Here is a 16775-nt window from a genome sequence, read left to right as displayed (position 1 = left end):
GAGAAATAAAGTAACTTGCCCAAAGTTGCAGATAATTGCAGAGCTAGGATTTGAACCAGACAATTTGGCTTCGTCGCTGTGCTATACTGCCTTCTCTCTGCTATATTTCAGAATATTTTTAGTCCTCTGTATGAGGCAATGGAAAAGGCTTTATCTATATAAGGAAGATACTGTTTTTATATTCACAAAACAAATGAGCAGAAGCTATAAGGAAAACACACCTATGAGCTATTAATTCCAGGGAATCACTTATATTTCCATATTTCTCTTTTAAACATCAACATGAATATAAAGAATAACATGAGGCTTAACATAGGAACATAGCATCTGAATGCCCAGCATTTGGTCATTCAGTCATTTAAAGAATATGTATGTAAACCAATAAGGACAACCTCAAGAGATGGCAAATCATAGATACTTATATTTTGACTCTATGTAAGCCCCACTAAAATAACAGTAAGGAGATTCTTTTGAGCCTTAAGCCCATGAGAACAAAAACAAGAGGAAAGACAGTGGCAACAATAATTATATTAGTTATAATTACAGAAATTATAATTATATAATTATAAAGCAAATGGGCAGGTGGTACACAGCAGATTCAGATAAGCTGAGTCCTAGTACCTAGTAGAAGAGTGTATTTCTTCAACCAAAGATTATTTTATTTTAAAGATTTTATTTATTTATTTGACAGAGATAGAGACAGCTGGCGAGAGAGGGAACACAAGCAGGGGGAGTGGAGAGGAAGAGCCTGATGTGGGGCTCGATCCCGTAACGCCGGGATCACGCCCTGAGCCTAAGGCAGACGCTTAACTGCTGTGCCACCCAGGCGCCCCCAACTAAAGATTATTTTTGGTCTTTCCTCTAGGCCTGAGTAACAATGGTACTGCCACTCTCACTTCATCTATCCTCTCACCTTAAACTAGAAGAGGAAGGAAATGTAATTGTGAAATTTGATTCTTAACAGAAACTTTTAGTACCGCCTCCCCTAACGGACAGGTGGTGTCCCTTTCTCTCTGGCGATTTTTTCTTCACTGTTAAAATGTCGTGTATTTTCCTCCAGTGTCACACCCCCTTTCCTTCTCAGTTCTCTAATCAAACTTTTTTTTTTTCTATTCAGAAATGTAAATTCCCGCTTTTTTTCTCACCCCCATCACAGGCGAGGAACACATCTACGAATCCCTTTTCACGTTCTCTTTAGGCTCGCCCTCTCTCAGGCACCCTCCAACATTATTCTATCCTCAACCCTTCCCTGCCCTAAGTGCTGTGCCCAGTTTGCCCTTCCTTCCAAATCAGTCCTTGTCCTATAACCCACCCCAACCCAAATCAAGGACACACATCTGATCAGGCCTAATCTTCATACCCGATCCCCGGCCATCTCCAGGTAATCTCCGCGTCCCGCCCCTGGGCCCAGACCTGCCTCTAACCCGCCGCGCCTACGCCGCCCCGCACCTCCACCCGACCGGCGCCGCCGGCGATCCCCTTCCTCCCTGGCATCCCACCCCGCATCCCGTGCCAGCCAGTCCGCGCTCGCGGCCGGCGCCTCAGCCAATCTGCGTTCTGCATCCCGACCCAGCGCCCAGCTGCGCCCGGGCTCCGCCCCTACGTCCGAGTCCCCGGCCACCCCGCCCTGGAGCGCGGGCGGGCCGGGAGCCCGGGGTGGAGAGACTGTCGCGCGCCGGAGGTGAGTGGGGCGCCAGGCGGGCGTTCCGGGGCCCGGCGCGCCGAGTCGCGTGGAGGGAGGCCGGCGGGGGAGGGAGGCCGCGGGAGAGGCGCGGCGCGCCTGGCGAGACCGAGAACCGGGCCGGATCTCCTTCAGGACTCGGACTCGAGCTCGGGTGCCGGCGTCCGCGCTGGAATTACGTTCTCTCTGGGGAGGTGGCCGGCCTCGCCGGGTGCGGACCCCGCACCCCAGTCACCCAAAAAAGGCTTTGTGCCCCTTTCGCTCTGGATTCGACAACTCACTCTGGCATTTTGGAAACACCGACTCCAGCTCATCCATAACCGGGATTGCTAGTAAGAAAGGAAACGAAGGCTGTTCTGCTGTGTAAGTGAAGTGTGGAATCTGAAGTGTGTGGTTAAAAGAGCAAAACAGCCCAATCTGCCGCTCCTTGGGGGTGCCCCCCCACCCCCGCCGCCTGAGCCGAGAGCTGGGCAGCTCGCTCCCTTCCACTGGGACCGCCAGCGGGGCCCAGAGCGTCACCTCATTCCTTCTCATGGAAACCAGGCACCCCCGTTTCTTACCCTGGGCACATTTATATTCCACGAACCCATTTTCACAGAACGGCTTTAAGGCACTTTCAGGATCCCCTCTCCTTCAGCTCGGGCTAAATATGGCTAATTCCCCCCCCCCCTCGCTCCAATGACGTGACTTTGAGGCTTATTATTCCCGCTCTACTTCCCCAACCAGTACCTGTGCACCTTCTGGATGCCATCTGTTGCATCGGTGAACCTTATAAACATTCTAGAAGTGGAGGGGCAGGGAGAGCATAAAGGAAAAATAACCTTTGTTCAAACTTAACAGCGTGGGCTGTGCGTTAATTATCACCAGCCTTTTTAGCACTCACCTTACTTAAGCTCCCTTGAGCCTGCAGTTAACCTGAATGATCTGAACTTTGTCAAATTACCTGAATCTCTTCCTACCACTCCTCCGCGCATGCAAAGGGGTTATATCTAAATTGATCATTTGGGTTTAAGGCCGGAGTTTCCAACTTGATACAATTCATTTTGACTGCTTTGCTTACATTGTAGCTGTGGATTCTGCCCCCAACAATTCACCAGCCTTCTCAGCTTCTGCCACACATACATCTGTATCTTCATTTTAAATTGTTTACTCCAATGATTAGAAATACTTTAATTTTCTACTGATCATGTGTATTTGAATATGGAGCTGACCTTATTTCCAATATGCCATAATCAGGTTTACCAGATCGCCTTGATGAGCAATTGCCTGGTTTTCTTCATAGAACATCGTTTTTAAGGAGAAACTAGAAAAAATACAATGAAAATATTGTTCAGAGTTAAAAGCCATCTGTTTGGATTTTCTCCAACTTTTCAATGACATCCAAATTTGTTAATCTAGTTTTATTATTTGTGAATATATGTATGGAATGTTAATTGCAATAGAAAATGCTGGTCAAAACGTGTTTATGTAAAGCTCAGAAGAAAAATAGTTTCAGAGGTTCTGAATCTGTATGTCAGCCCACTTAGATTTCTTTGGAGGCTTTTTTTTTTTTTCCACTGATGGCCTCACAGTTCTTCCCACAGTCAGATTACTTAGTGAGAGATTAATGAGTGAGAAGAGAGAGTTCAGATGTGGGTACTGAGAAATTCCATCATTTAATGGCAGATTGGAGGAGAGATAGGAGGGAAATGAGGGATTGTAGAATGTCAAAAGCCAAGGGAACATGGTGTTTCTGGGAGAAGACAGGGCTTGACCAGCAGTACCTAAAACTGCAGTGAGAGAATTGCCAGATGTTCACTGGACTTAACATGAAGGTCAAAACTGACTTGAGCAAGAGCTGCCTGTGGAGTAATGGGTACAAAAGTCAGACTGCACCACGTTGAGGAGTATAGATTGAGGAAAAGAAGACAAGTGCTTTTTAAAAGTTTAAAAATTTTGCTCTCAAGAGAAAGTAACAGGAAAGTTTCAATTTGAAGAGGAGATGAGCAACAGGGAGGAGAAGGCAGAGTCAGGAGTTTTAGTTTTTGTTTATATTTTGTATTTATTGTTTTATAACTAGAAGAGATGTGAGCAAGGAAAGTTGCATATGCCAGAGAAAGGGGGGAAAATCAGTGGAGCAAGGTCTCTGTAGAGCTAGACATGAATGAGATCTTAGTCATGGGAGGAGGAAATACCCTTTGGTGGAAGGGTCACCTCCTTTATTATAATAGAAAGGAAGAAAGAAAGGATTTTGGGGGGTTGGTGTTTTTTATTTGGGTAAATTGAAATGGTAAATCTGATAGCTTCTGTTTTCTCTGTGATAGGAAGCAAGGTCATCTCCTTAGAATAAAGAGCTTTTAGGTTAAAGGAGTGTGGGAAAAATTAAAATAATCATTCTGGACTATGAGAGAGAAGTATGGCTTGTCCTTTTAGGGTTTCCAGCTGTGCCTGAGAATTAAACTGCCATAAGACTGATAACAGGAGAAGAGCACACACATTTCATATAAGTTCTACGTGACACAGGAGTCCTCTTAAGAAAATGAAGACCCAAAGAAGTGGCAAAAACAAATGCTTTTATAGTAGGTTGAACATAGAGAGGCAGTTGTGGAAAAATAACCAAAATATTTGGGGAGCTAAAGGAAGGTAAGAATTATTTTGACAAGGTCTGTGTTTACAGAATTTTCTCACCTTCAACTTCCCATGTAAGAATGTTTCTTTTCTCCTGTGTAGGGAGAGCACCTTTCACAGGGGAATTTTATCTCCTGTTTTCAGAAAGAAAGAGAGGGATCAGACTGCTCTTCTTGCATTTGCTGTTTTTCAAGTGCCTTTAGCTCATAATAATTCTTATTCTAAAGTGGCATATTTTGGGGTGGCATATTCTGCCATCCTTCCCCTGTAAAATGTAGTATAAATGCTGGAGTGTTGGAGGTCAGTTTGAGATCAATGGCCATGAATTTATGGTGAAACCAAGCATATCCTGTGTGACTTTCCCCAGCATTCCACAGCTTGGGAAAACCAGACTCTGTGGAAGAGTTCATCCAGGGCTAGAGTGTTGCAAACAGGTGAAAGGACAGATAAGGTGGATAGGGCGTTGTCCAGAACATTACCGAAGGGGTGGAACTGGTATCTAAATTGAAAAATAAAGGAAAGGGAAGGCTTGTTGGGAAAAGGAGAAGCAGCCTCCTAGAGATCTTGATAATATTGAAGAATGGAATAATTAATTGAAAGGGATGGTAGTTTATGGTCAAAGAGCAGAATGTTTCAATTAGTTATTTTGGAATTAGACCAGACTGAGGTAATGGCAAGGTGTGGGGTCAGGATATGAAGTGACTAAGGTGGAATGGAGCAGAAGAGCAATGGACATGGTGATGTCAGCTGTTGGGAGGATCATCTCTGAAGCCATTGAAAGTATCTGGGATGATCACTGTACTTTGCATGGAGAAGAAAACTGTGTGCCTAATGACAAAATCTTTAATAATGACAGGAAGTTATCAGCAGGCCAGGAGATAACATCAGTGAGGCAGATGAGGGAACTAATAATCTGGCAGTGGTAAAATGGACAGCGGGAAGGACTTAAGAGCAGCACAGAACAAAAGCCAGCCCTGAGGAACATGGAAATGGTCTCTTCAGGGAACAATAAGATTTGCATTAAAGTAAGGAGAATACTCTGAGAACGTGAAGATAGATACATTGGAATTTGCTGATTATGGTCCAGCTGTTCCAAAAGACACAGTGGAAAGTTTGGAAAGTGGAAGAGAAATGAAGAACTGGGTCACTTGCCAGGGTGTACCTTGTATCATGGAGGTAATATACTGTTGAAGGTAGCTAGAGATGATGCAGGATTTCCACGTGAAAACGGGGCTTTAGTGTTAACTCCCTAAGGAGAATGGGCACTGAGACATGGTGGCCAGAGGGCATGGTTCACCCAGTGTGAAGTGAAATATCTCAAGAGCTGGTGTCTAAGCTCACATATGATCAGTCATTGACTTACCAGCACCTTCTGACATTACCTTCAAATCAAGGATTCATCTATTCATCTCTTTTGGAAAATGAGGAAACTGAGGTTCAGCAAGAATCAGTGATTTGTCCAAGGATAGAAAACTTTAATGTCAGAATAAAGACTAGAATCCAGGTATCCTGGTTCCTAGCGCTGTTTTTTCACCTAGTTTATCTCAAGAAGGTAGAAGAGGTTTCTCTCATTTGTCTACTTGCAAGAAAGCACTTTGCTTGTACTTTGCTTAAATACTTAAGAAATTAGGCTAAACTTAAATGTGGACATTTATTTGCTGGGGAAAAAAAAAAACAACTATATTATCCTAAATCAAGTAACTCCATGATACTGAATAAAAATTTTTCAATATTGTTCCTCTTGTTTGGTAATATCTTTCCTTAAAATAATCCCTATTGCCTAACCCAGTTAGTATTTTATTACTGAATGGAACAGTTAATGACACAAGAATAAGCGTTTCTTGATTTAAGAAAACCTGTTCTTCAACCTGAAAGACTTACAACATAAGGAGTAATGGTATGCTTTACAAAATGAATCAATATTTCATAAAAGGCCTCATAAATAGCCCACTTAAATCATTAATTTATAGTGTGATTTTTTGTATTTATTCAGTCATTTAATACTCTTATTTATCAAGTGCCTACTATGTGCCAGAGAATGCAAGGGTAAACATACTAGGTTCCAGCTTATGAAGCATCAAATGAGTGAAGGAGTGACCAACCAATAAACAACAAAAGGGCTTTGCAGAGAATTTAAATAGGCTGATGTGGTGTGGAATGGCTAAGAGGCTGTTGTTTTAAGCCAAGATTTTGTTGACAAGGTCAGGATTTTATATTTAACTTTTTAAGAAACATCCAGTATATTATTTCTCACTACTAGAGATAGAAGAAGAACCATGCACTGATACAACATTCTTAGAGTAAAACCTTGTAAGTTTCTGTTTACTTGGATGTTGTTTAGAAAGCTGACTTTTCTTATACTTGTAAGTGGCAGTATAATAATAGAATTTCATATTTCTTTGATAACAGTTTTCCTTATAGGTAGGGATGTAATTCAGAATGCATGCCTGTTACGTAACTGGAATCTGTTGAAATAGCTTGCGAGCTGTCTGTGGGATTGTCGAGGAAAGTACCATCTGTGAAAATAACTTAAGATTCATTCGTATATTCTTTATATTTGTCAAGGACTTGCTATAATCCTTTTCGAACAACTTACTAACTTCTGTTTCTAACCACTTTACTGTGAAAAATTGTGCTGTTTCACCAGTGACTATTATCCAGAAAATTACAAAATTTGAGTAGCTCCTAGATTGAAATATTCTGGTTTTTATAGCTGCTACAAATGAAACTTTTACTTACTGTAATTTTATGCTCTTGACTAAATTAGAGCCTTATTTTTGAATTTACAGTATCCTTACACATCTCTAGTGTAAAATGACATTTGCATAAATTTTTGTGAGATAAGGGGATTCTGTTAGAATGAGTCTAGTGATGAGAGATTACGTATAGGAAGAAAACAGCTATCAACAATTTTTACTTCTATTTTATATAAGCTTATGGTCTATTAGGTAGCTGCAAGTGTCTGATAGTGATGTAAGTATCATATATTTTCTTCCTTTTAAAGTTTTTCTTTTATTCTGCAGCATGTTTTTGGCCCAGAGGAGACTCTGCCCCCTTGACAGTAGAGCAAAATTCCTGAAGACAATTTATTCTTCAAAAATCCTTGGACTCCCTGCTTCTGCTGTAGGTATTGCTTAATCACTTTTACAGATAAATATTGTACATATCCTGCTATGTCAAAAAAAGATACCATTTTTCAGGTGCTTTATAAGCCTCTTATTGGAATGAGTATTTCTGTGCTCTGTGAACTGGAGGTATCGTTGTCCTTGTTAGAGCTGACATTTCCTGAGCTACTGCTTGTGAGTGTATGTGTCAGACACAGTGCCGGGCATTGCCTACTCATTATCTCATTTTATCTTTATAAAAGTCTTCAAATTATGAATTGTTATATTCCTGTTTTACAAGTGAGAAAGTGGAGGCTTAGATAGGTGTAGTAACTTGCCCAAGGTCACAGCTTTTAAGGGGCATAACGGAAGTACCACCCTCATCCCTATCTAGCTCTGGCACTCTCAAGGAGGTCATGCCTTGTCTACTCGAGATAGGATATTATAGTGACTATCAGTGCTGGCCCTGTGACTTCCGGTTTATTAAAAAAAATATGGCAGATTGAAGAGTAGGTTATGTGAAATCATAGAAAAGCAGACAAATCCAAAATGTGGGTCATAACCACAGGATAGATAACTGACCCAATTTCTTCAATAAGTCAGTGGCATGGGAGAAAAGTAGGAGGGGGTAATTTCAGGAGGACTGTTCTAGGATGAAAAGAAGCTTAAGAGCCTCATCCACCAAATACAATGTGTGGACCTTGTTTAGGAACTTGATGCAGTCAACTGAAATGTAAAAAAGATACATGTATTTTTAAAATTTTTTTTGAGAGAGAAAGAGCACATACGCAAGAACAGGGAGGAGGAACAGAGGGAGAGGGGAAGCACGGAGCCCATTGTGGGGCTCAGTCGCACGACCCTGAAATCATGACCTGAGCCAAAATCAAGAGTGGATGCTTCACCAACTGAGCCACCCAGGCACCCCTGTAGAAAAGATATTTTTAAAGGCAGTCAGAAAAATATGAATATGATTGGGTACTAGATGATACTGTTAAAGAAACAAAATCCAGCTGAGAAAATTTGAAGATCTAACTGGCTTTATTAAATGACTCAAGAGCAGGGCACCCATCCCATCCAGGAGGCAGAGAAGAGCCCCAAAGAGTTGTACAAAATGGAAGTTGTACAAGAAGGAAGGTGGGGAAAGAAAGTAATTAGCAAAGGAAAGTAATTAATTCCAGGCCAGATGGCTTTCCCTTAGCAGGGAAAAGCAAGGGATCTTATCATGCGGATTACCTCATCTTTCTTTGGGGGATGCCAGGGGCCCATGTGGTAGACTCTTTGGCACTAATTGAAAAATTCCTGGCTGACTGGTTAAGACTACATTTCTGGGGGAGGTTGAAAGTGCAATTAGATTAGGTATTAAACCCTGGTTTGGGAACTTGGTCTAAGTGACATCATTTTTGGGTTGTATTTTTCTTTTTAACAATTCTCTCAATTCTCCAGGTAACTGAGAGATGTGATCAAAATTTAAGGCATTAGCACCACTCTTGGCTACCACTCTGAAATTCACAGTTTTCATTGTTTCTTTGTGTGGTACCCATAGGTCATGATATTCGTGCTTAACCTCTTGATATTCACAGGTCACAACTTCCAGTTGACACTCATTAAGTCGGTTATTTTCTAGATTCCTTAGATGGTCCACTCATTTGCTTGGTGGTTAGCGGCTACAAACATGCATTTAAAGCTTTTGAGAGAATGCAACTAGTCAGGGAGATTATCATGATTACTATAAGGAGGATAATTCCCAATGTTTGGAATGCACTTTGAAGCCATGGTCCCAAGACCCAAACCAATCAAAATCAAATAAGTCAAAGAAAGACCACATGGAAGGAGTCATTTTTTCTGTGATCTCACATAATTTAGTTTCAACTTCCCAGATGTGCTAATCCAGGCACAGCAGGTGGTATTGACCTCAGCACAAGCACCTTCTTGTTTAGATCAGGACAACTTTATCAGGGACAACTCTTCCTNCTGTGATCTCACATAATTTAGTTTCAACTTCCCAGATGTGCTAATCCAGGCACAGGAGGTGGTATTGACCTCAGCACAAGCACCTTCTTGTTTAGATCAGGACAACTTTATCAGGGACAACTCTTCCTTTATCAAGGACAACTTTTGGTAGGGAATCTCAATATCTTTGTTGGGCACCTATCCCGTTAACAACAGTTCTGCATTATCTTCCAAAGCGAGGGAGAGGTTTCTGATCACATCTTGTTTTCATTAACTCCTAACCAGGAAAGCATGGCCCTGCCAAAAAGAAGCAAATCTAGAATCATGAATGCCTCCTGGTAGGTCTTTTTTATTCAGGGGAGTCAACCAATGAGATGTCTTAGTTTGCTTGTGAAAAGTTAGTGGTGCAATTAACTTAAGAGTCATGGCCCAGCTGTGCACCATCGAGGCATTCGTAGGCCCAAGGGGAATGATAACTGCCACAAAGACACACAAACCATTCCCTTTAGTTGGTGCTATTAATGAATTCATTCGCAGGGATTATTGCATTCACCCTCTCAAGTCTGGGGTCAGGTTTTCAGCGCCTACCAGAAGAAAATCTCCTAGCCTGAGAGAATGAGTTGTTCTAAATACCCTGCAAAGATGGGTCTTGCGGGGTGGGGGGTGGGGCGCAAATGTAAGCTAGATGATCACAAGAACGTGGGGGTGCATATGTACCAAGATTTACATAAGTAGTTGTGTCTCATTGGGTGCGTACACTCATAATTGAAGAAAGTTGAGAACAAGGCGCAGGCTGTTCTGGCTGTAAACGTTGAAATCAGTGGGAGACTTCTGGGGGAGTCAATTGTAGTTTGCAGTAACATTAGGAAAAGATAAATTAGTCGTAGGGAGGACCAGGGGATCTCTAGCATCATGGACAGATTGGAGTCTTTGATGACAAACATAGCAATCTGAAAGATTACCACCACCATCCTCCCCCTGCTCCCCAAGCAGTGGCCTGGGAGATATGCATGAGGGCGTTACCTTTCTAAGCTAATGCTGAAGTAAAGATAGAGGAGGAAAAAGGATTTCATGTTAAAGTATGAAGTTTTGATCTGGCGTCTTGGGCAGAAGCAGTTCACCTTGATGTAAACTACTTGTCTTCCGTTGTCAATTTGACTTAGAGGTCTCCAGCATCTGTACGGGACCAGAGGTCAGGTGGGGCCATCTTTAGCTGTGAGATGTATATGCAAGGCTCAGTCCCCTGCAGTTTTGCAACAGTGTCAGTGGTCAGGAACATTTGGTAAGGTCCTTTCCAATGTGGCTTGAGAGCTTCTTTTTTTTTCCCGCCCCCCAAATGGTGCTTCCAAAATACCTTAGTCACCAAGCTCCAGACTGACCAACAAGATCCTTTGAACTGGGGTCAGGAAAGCTTCTGTAACCTGTGATGGTAGGCTTTAGCATTAACCATTAAAGGCTTAGAGTAGCTGGTCATACTGGCATGAGGGCAGAAGGGATCATACTGGCAAGGGATCAGCAGAAAGTTGCATGCCAATAGACTTTGGCCTACCAGTGACCATCTCATATGGAGTGAGTGTATGCTTCCGAGGGTGATATTGTGAATTATCAATAGAGCTAGTAGCAGCATCTTAGGCCAAGGGAGTCCAGTAGTTTCAGCAAGCTTAGAGATTTGACGTTGGAAAATTGCATTAGCTCTTTCAGCTTTGCCAGTGACTGAGGGTAATAGGGACAATGATAATTCCAAGATGTGTGTAAGGCATTTATTAAAGCTTGTATGATTTTCCCAGTGAAGTGGGTACCCTGATCACTAGAAATTATGAAAGGTATACTCCAAGTGGGAAACGTTTTCTAACAGTTTCTTTGTCATGGTGAGGACATTAGCCTTGCACCAGGGGAAAATTTTAGCCAGCTGGAAAACATACAAACAATAACAGGAACATATTGAAAATCCCAGAATGGTGGCAAATTAATGAAGTCCAGCTGCAGGTTGTTCAAAAGGTCCAGAGGGAGGAGGTTTGAGGCGTCTGGGAACAAAAATAGGTTTTCCAAAACTATGGACCTGACAGGTTAGACATTGACAGTAAACTATTTTTTTGAAGTCTTGTAGAAGTCTCCCCACCAAAGTTTATTTATAATTTGAGTTATTTTAAACATACCATAGTGGGGGAAGGAATGTAAAAATCAAAAAATAGAATTTGCTGAGGGGCTGGGAAGAACCAAGGGGCCTTCTTGGGCTTCCCATATCCCTGACTGTTCATTGAGCTTACAGCCATGATTTGCCCATCCTAACTTTTCTGATTCAGGAGCAGACTGTTGCCATGTCACAAGGACATTAGGATGGCAGGTCTGGCAATAAGAGGTTATTTTTTTAGAAGCAGAATGGACTTTATCCACATGTGCCACGACCTTTACAGATTCTCTTGCTGCTGCCTCTGCATGAAAGTCAGCTGGGGCATTTCCCTGATCATCAGGTTTGGCCCTTTCAGTGCGTGTCTGTATTTGAGGGCAGCAACTTCAGAGGGCAGAAGAGCAGTGAGGTCATATACTTGTTCATTTTTGATTGAGGTCCCAGGGGACATGAGAAAACCCCTTTGTTTCCATAACGCTCCAAACTCATGGGCGACCCCAATGACATATTGGCCAGCATATAAATATTACCAATTTGCCCTTTTGATAGCTAGCACAGTCTGGTGAGGGTGTGGAGCTCTGCTTGTTGGGCCGTTTTAGCTTGCGGGAGGTTTCCCTTTCCAGGTAATTCGTATTGGGGGGTAGCAGCATAACCAGCCTGGAAATTCCCTTTTTCATTTTTACAGTATGACCCATCCACAAAGAAAATTAGATCAGAACCAGTCAAAGGGGCGTCCCTTGGATCGGGATGTGGTACCATGAAGTGGGATGTTAGTACCTCCCGGTCGTGGGGCTCACCTTCATTAGGCAGGGTAATAATGTGGCAGGATTAAGAATGTTACAATATTTAAGATGAAGATCGGTGGCAAAAACAGAAGGACTTCATGAGACTAGCCTGCTTGCAGAGAAGGGTTTAGATAATCTAGAGTTAAGAAGGCTTTGGGCAGCGCCTGGAGTTTCTAAGCAGACATCACTTCCAAAAGGTTAGCTCTGCCGAGGCTTCTACCAGCTGAAGCTGCGGCTGTAGCCTTAGGCAACGGTCATAGTTGGGAGGGCCTGAATCAAGTTGCACGGAAAAATAACATGTCATTTGTCATGTTCTTGCAGGAGCATCCCCAGGGCTCGGTTATCTTTTTCCATGTATAAATAAGGTGAAATGTTTTGACTAGTTCATTAGCCCTAGGGCAGGTGGCTCTTCTAAGGTTTGTTTCAGTTTCAGAAGTGTGTTCATGTTGACCTTTCCAGGGAAAACGACTCAGGAACCAACATTTGAGTAAGTCCGTAAAGTGGGGAAGCACATAAAAATTAGGAGCCCATAGTCTGGGATGGCCAGCTAGACCTAGAAATCCATGAAGCTGTCACTTTGTTGTAGGCCTAGGAAATTCCTGGATTCGTGTAATTCTTTTTGGAGATAGCTGGACCCCTTCTGCACTTAGATTATGACCTAAGGAAGAACAGTGTCTAGAGATGATTGCAATTCTCCTTCAGATACCTTATGTCCTTTTCAGCTAACTCTTGTAACAAATAAATGGAATCTTGTATGGATGCCTCATTGGTAACAGAGCACAGCAAGAGATTGTCCACGTGTGTGAAAAGGTTGATTACGTGGGGAACTGGAGGATACTTAATATCTCAGTGGAGCAGTTGGGAGAGCTAAGAAGGGGTCTCGGAATACAACTGTCCACATGTATGGTTGATTATTCTAAGTCAGGACAAATAGATCTTGGCTGTCAGGATCTATAGGGATGCTGGAAGAGGCTGAACAGAGGTCTGCCACATGAGCCATTTTGAGTCAGGTGGAACTTGGGACAAGGATGTTTAGGAGAGGGGGACTAACTGTCCTGTTAATAGATTTGGACAAATTGCTATCCCATTCGAATAGGTTTCCAGACTGGCAAGACCGTCAAGGATTAGAGGGGCTAGTACAGAATGAACTAACTCCTGGCCGATTAGGTCTTCTCTTATTGGTTCAAGGCCTTGCGTGGATATTGAGATAATTTAGGAAGAGGTTTAGTCCAGATTCTATAGGAATTTGTATAGGCGCTGTACTTTTTATCCTCCCAACGTTAATACTAGAAGTAGCCCATCGAATTTTGGGCACCTTGATTAAATTAAGGAACTTTTGTGAGAATTTTTCTGTTTCAAGGACAGATAGTAAAGAACATGAAAGATCATTATTAATGTCATTGGTAACTTTTTTTTTTTTTAAAGATTTTATTTATTTATTTGACAGAGAGAGACCGCCAGCGAGAGAGGAAACACAAGCGGGGGGGAGCGGGAGAGGAAGAAGCAGGCACCCAGCAGAGCAGGGAGCCCGATGTGGGGCTTGATCCCAGGACCCTGGGATCACACCCTGAGATGAAGGCAGACGCTTAATGACTGAGCCACCCAGGTGCTGCTCACTGGAAACTTTTTACATAAAATTTACCTCTGAGGAAAGGACTGTAATGGGGGCTGAGCTACACTTTATCTGTATCACTTGCTCTTTTTTTTTTTTTTTACATTTTTTTTATTGCTCCTGTAATTTTGAATGAATAATATATTAAAGGTTAAGAAAATAATTACTGCTATACAGCAAGAAAAGAAAGAAGAGGAACTCTGGATGAAAATCACTATCCGCCCCCTAGCACCTAGATCTTAAAGGCTTAGAAACTGGGATACAACGTTTATATTATCCCTTGGTGCCAGAAAGCCAAAGAATAGAATTAGTAGATAGATGAGAGAAATATGGAAGAGAAGAAGCAAAAAAGGAAGAAAGGAGACCTTGCTGGTGAGATGTCTCATGGAGCACCCACTCCTGCTACCTCATCATGTTACCCTTGGTTAGACTCACCTTATTTAAGGTTTAGTCATTCAGACTGCAGTTTGTAGCGCACTGGTTTTCTGCTTTGCTTTTGTTAATGATGTGTTGTCTGCTTCTCTTCAAAATAGCCTTCTTTAAAAGGACTTCTCAAGGAAACTATTCTGTATGATGCTATAACAGACGCATGTTACACATTTGTCAAAACCCATAGAATTTATAGCACTTAGAAGGAACCCTAATAAACTAGACTCTGGGTGATAATGTGTCAGTATTGGTTCATCAGTTGTAACAAATACCACTCTAATGGCGGACGTTATTGATGGGGATAGCAAGTGGGGGGCTATGGGAACTCTGTACTTTCTCCTCAGTTTTGCTATGAGTCTAAAACTATCTAAAAAATAGGTCTGGGGCACCTGTGTGGCTCAGTCGGTTAAGCATCTGACTCTTGATTTCAACTGGGGTCTTGATCCTAGGGTCATGAGTTTGGGCCCCACATTGATCTCCATTCTGGGTGTGGAGCCTACTTAAAAAAAATAGGCCTATTAATTTTTTTTAAAAGCATCTTCTAAAATTTACATGCCCATCAAAAACAGTTATTTTATAGCAGCTGAAACAAAAACTTTCCCTTCTCCTTCACACCGTCCTTCCCTAAAGAAATCACAGCTCTTTTTTTGACATGAAAATATTATCTATTGTACAGTTAGTACATACCCAAGTCTCCTTACCCTATTTGGTATAAAGTCACTCATCCTCTTTGTGTCTAAGAGAATCGTTTCCACTTTCTAAGTGGATACTGGGTGTTAAGTGTATGGTATGTTTTCCACTACGGATTTAACTTAATCATCGTAGCAATTGCATGGGGCACACATTCATTTTCCTTATTAAAAAATGAGGAAACTTGCATTTCAGAGAGATCACATAACCTGCTACTTAACACAGCTAGTAGTTTTGATGTTTAATTTCAAAGTAAAATCTACCTGGCTTGAAAGGTCTTTGTATTAAATGAGATTGGAAATTTTAATTGGAATATGGGCCCATATTACAGGGCAGAGAGCTTGGCAGGGCCCGAGATCTGGCTTTATGTATCTTCCTGGTACCAGTACAGAGCAGAAACCCAAGACCTCTTGCTCAGTCTCAAATCCAAATTTCCAAGATTTGTCCTGATTAGCTTAGCCTAACTCTGTCCATCCCTAATCTAATTAACTTTAGGGGCTTGGGGGATGGGATTATATAGTCTAGATAGGCCAAAGGGTTCACCCCTGTGAGTATAGGTGGGGTCAGTAAACTCATACAGGATCTTGGCTTGGACCTAATTTTCAAAGAGAATAAATCAGGCTTTTCTTTTCTTTTTTTTTTTTTTTTACTACCTGAGTCCCATATTTTTGGCATTCCAACCATATGTTTATTCTGTCAGTTCCCAGGTTTGATGTAACTCTTGTTTCCAATAAACTTGTTTCTCTACAAGTATTATTAAAAGATAATTTTCAGAAAAGGGTAAAATCATGCTCATACAAATATAAAAATGAATATGTATTAAATATTTTTATTTTATTTATATGAGAGAACAACACAAGTTAAAAACAGTTCAAAGGAAAGTCAAAAAGCATAAATTTATATGTAATAAGGAAAGGGAGTTGCAGATGAAGGCAAAACCCATTTTTCCACTGGGTGGCAGGAAGTCAATCAAAATTTTAGAACCAGAGTTTGCGTGTCTATCAGTTATCTTCAGTCTGCAGAGGTGCAAAATATGGCAAAGACCAATTGTAGCTCTGCTAGAATTAGCCCTGTAAGGGTGTGCTGTAGCCACTGCATATTCTCCACTAAAGAACCCATTTTTTTCTGCGACATATTGTCTTTTAGAAGGGATTGGGAATTCCTTCCCTTTCACTCACTTATGTAGTCAACAAATATCAAATAGCTACAGCATATCAGAAACAAGTAATTATAAAATGAAACAACTATGTTGCTTAAAAGTTCCAGTTAAATATGTGTGCCTTTGAGTTATAAGTTGGATTTTTATATAATTAGATTTTCCCCTTGTATATCTGAAGTCACCGGTCCCTGCTCTGTGTTTCCACATCTGAGTTTACTTTCGGTTCTTCTACCATTGCAGGAAACTTTTGTGCCATCTAGTGGCAAAAGACTGTTTTGTCTGGTTTTTTGGAATGTATGTATAATCATAACTTGGAAGACATCAGAATCTATGAGATAACTCTGTTAGTGTCTGCTTGCTTGAGGAGCGTTTTGTCCAAAGGGAGAAAGAACACATGATTTCAGAATGCTCTGGAACCTTTGTTTTTAATTATTTTTTTTTCCATTTTTTAATAGATCTCTGTTTTTTAGAGCATTATAGGTCGGTTCAGAGCAAAACTGAGCAGGAACTAGAGAATTCCCATATATCCCCTGCCCTCCCACATGCATAGCCTCCCTTTTTATTGTATCCGCCACCATAGTGATGCATTTGTTCCAATCAATGAACCTACATTGACACATCATTGTTACC

At 41.6% G+C, this 16775-nt stretch overlaps 1 protein-coding gene across 9 annotated transcripts in view; it reads left to right on the top strand.

The window, feature by feature from the left end:
- The first annotated feature begins 1558 nt into the window (after positions 1-1558).
- The window catches only part of KYAT3 (kynurenine aminotransferase 3), a 59056-nt gene continuing 43839 nt past the window's right edge, over positions 1559-16775 (top strand). For 3 of the 9 annotated variants that reach the window (XM_034653831.1, XM_034653825.1, XM_034653823.1), the window contains exons 1-2: positions 1559-1681; positions 7312-7411. In XM_034653831.1, the coding sequence (XP_034509722.1) occupies positions 7313-7411 (99 nt within the window). In that variant the 5' untranslated portion in view covers positions 1559-1681; position 7312. The other 6 variants (XM_034653826.1, XM_034653828.1, XM_034653824.1 and 3 more) reach the window with 4 other exon arrangements.

Source organism: Ailuropoda melanoleuca, chromosome 2, assembly GCF_002007445.2.
Source record: "Ailuropoda melanoleuca isolate Jingjing chromosome 2, ASM200744v2, whole genome shotgun sequence".
Classification (NCBI taxonomy): domain Eukaryota; kingdom Metazoa; phylum Chordata; class Mammalia; order Carnivora; family Ursidae; genus Ailuropoda; species Ailuropoda melanoleuca.
Note: the sequence above shows the minus strand (reverse complement) of the source record. Positions and strands in the feature narration are given on the sequence as shown.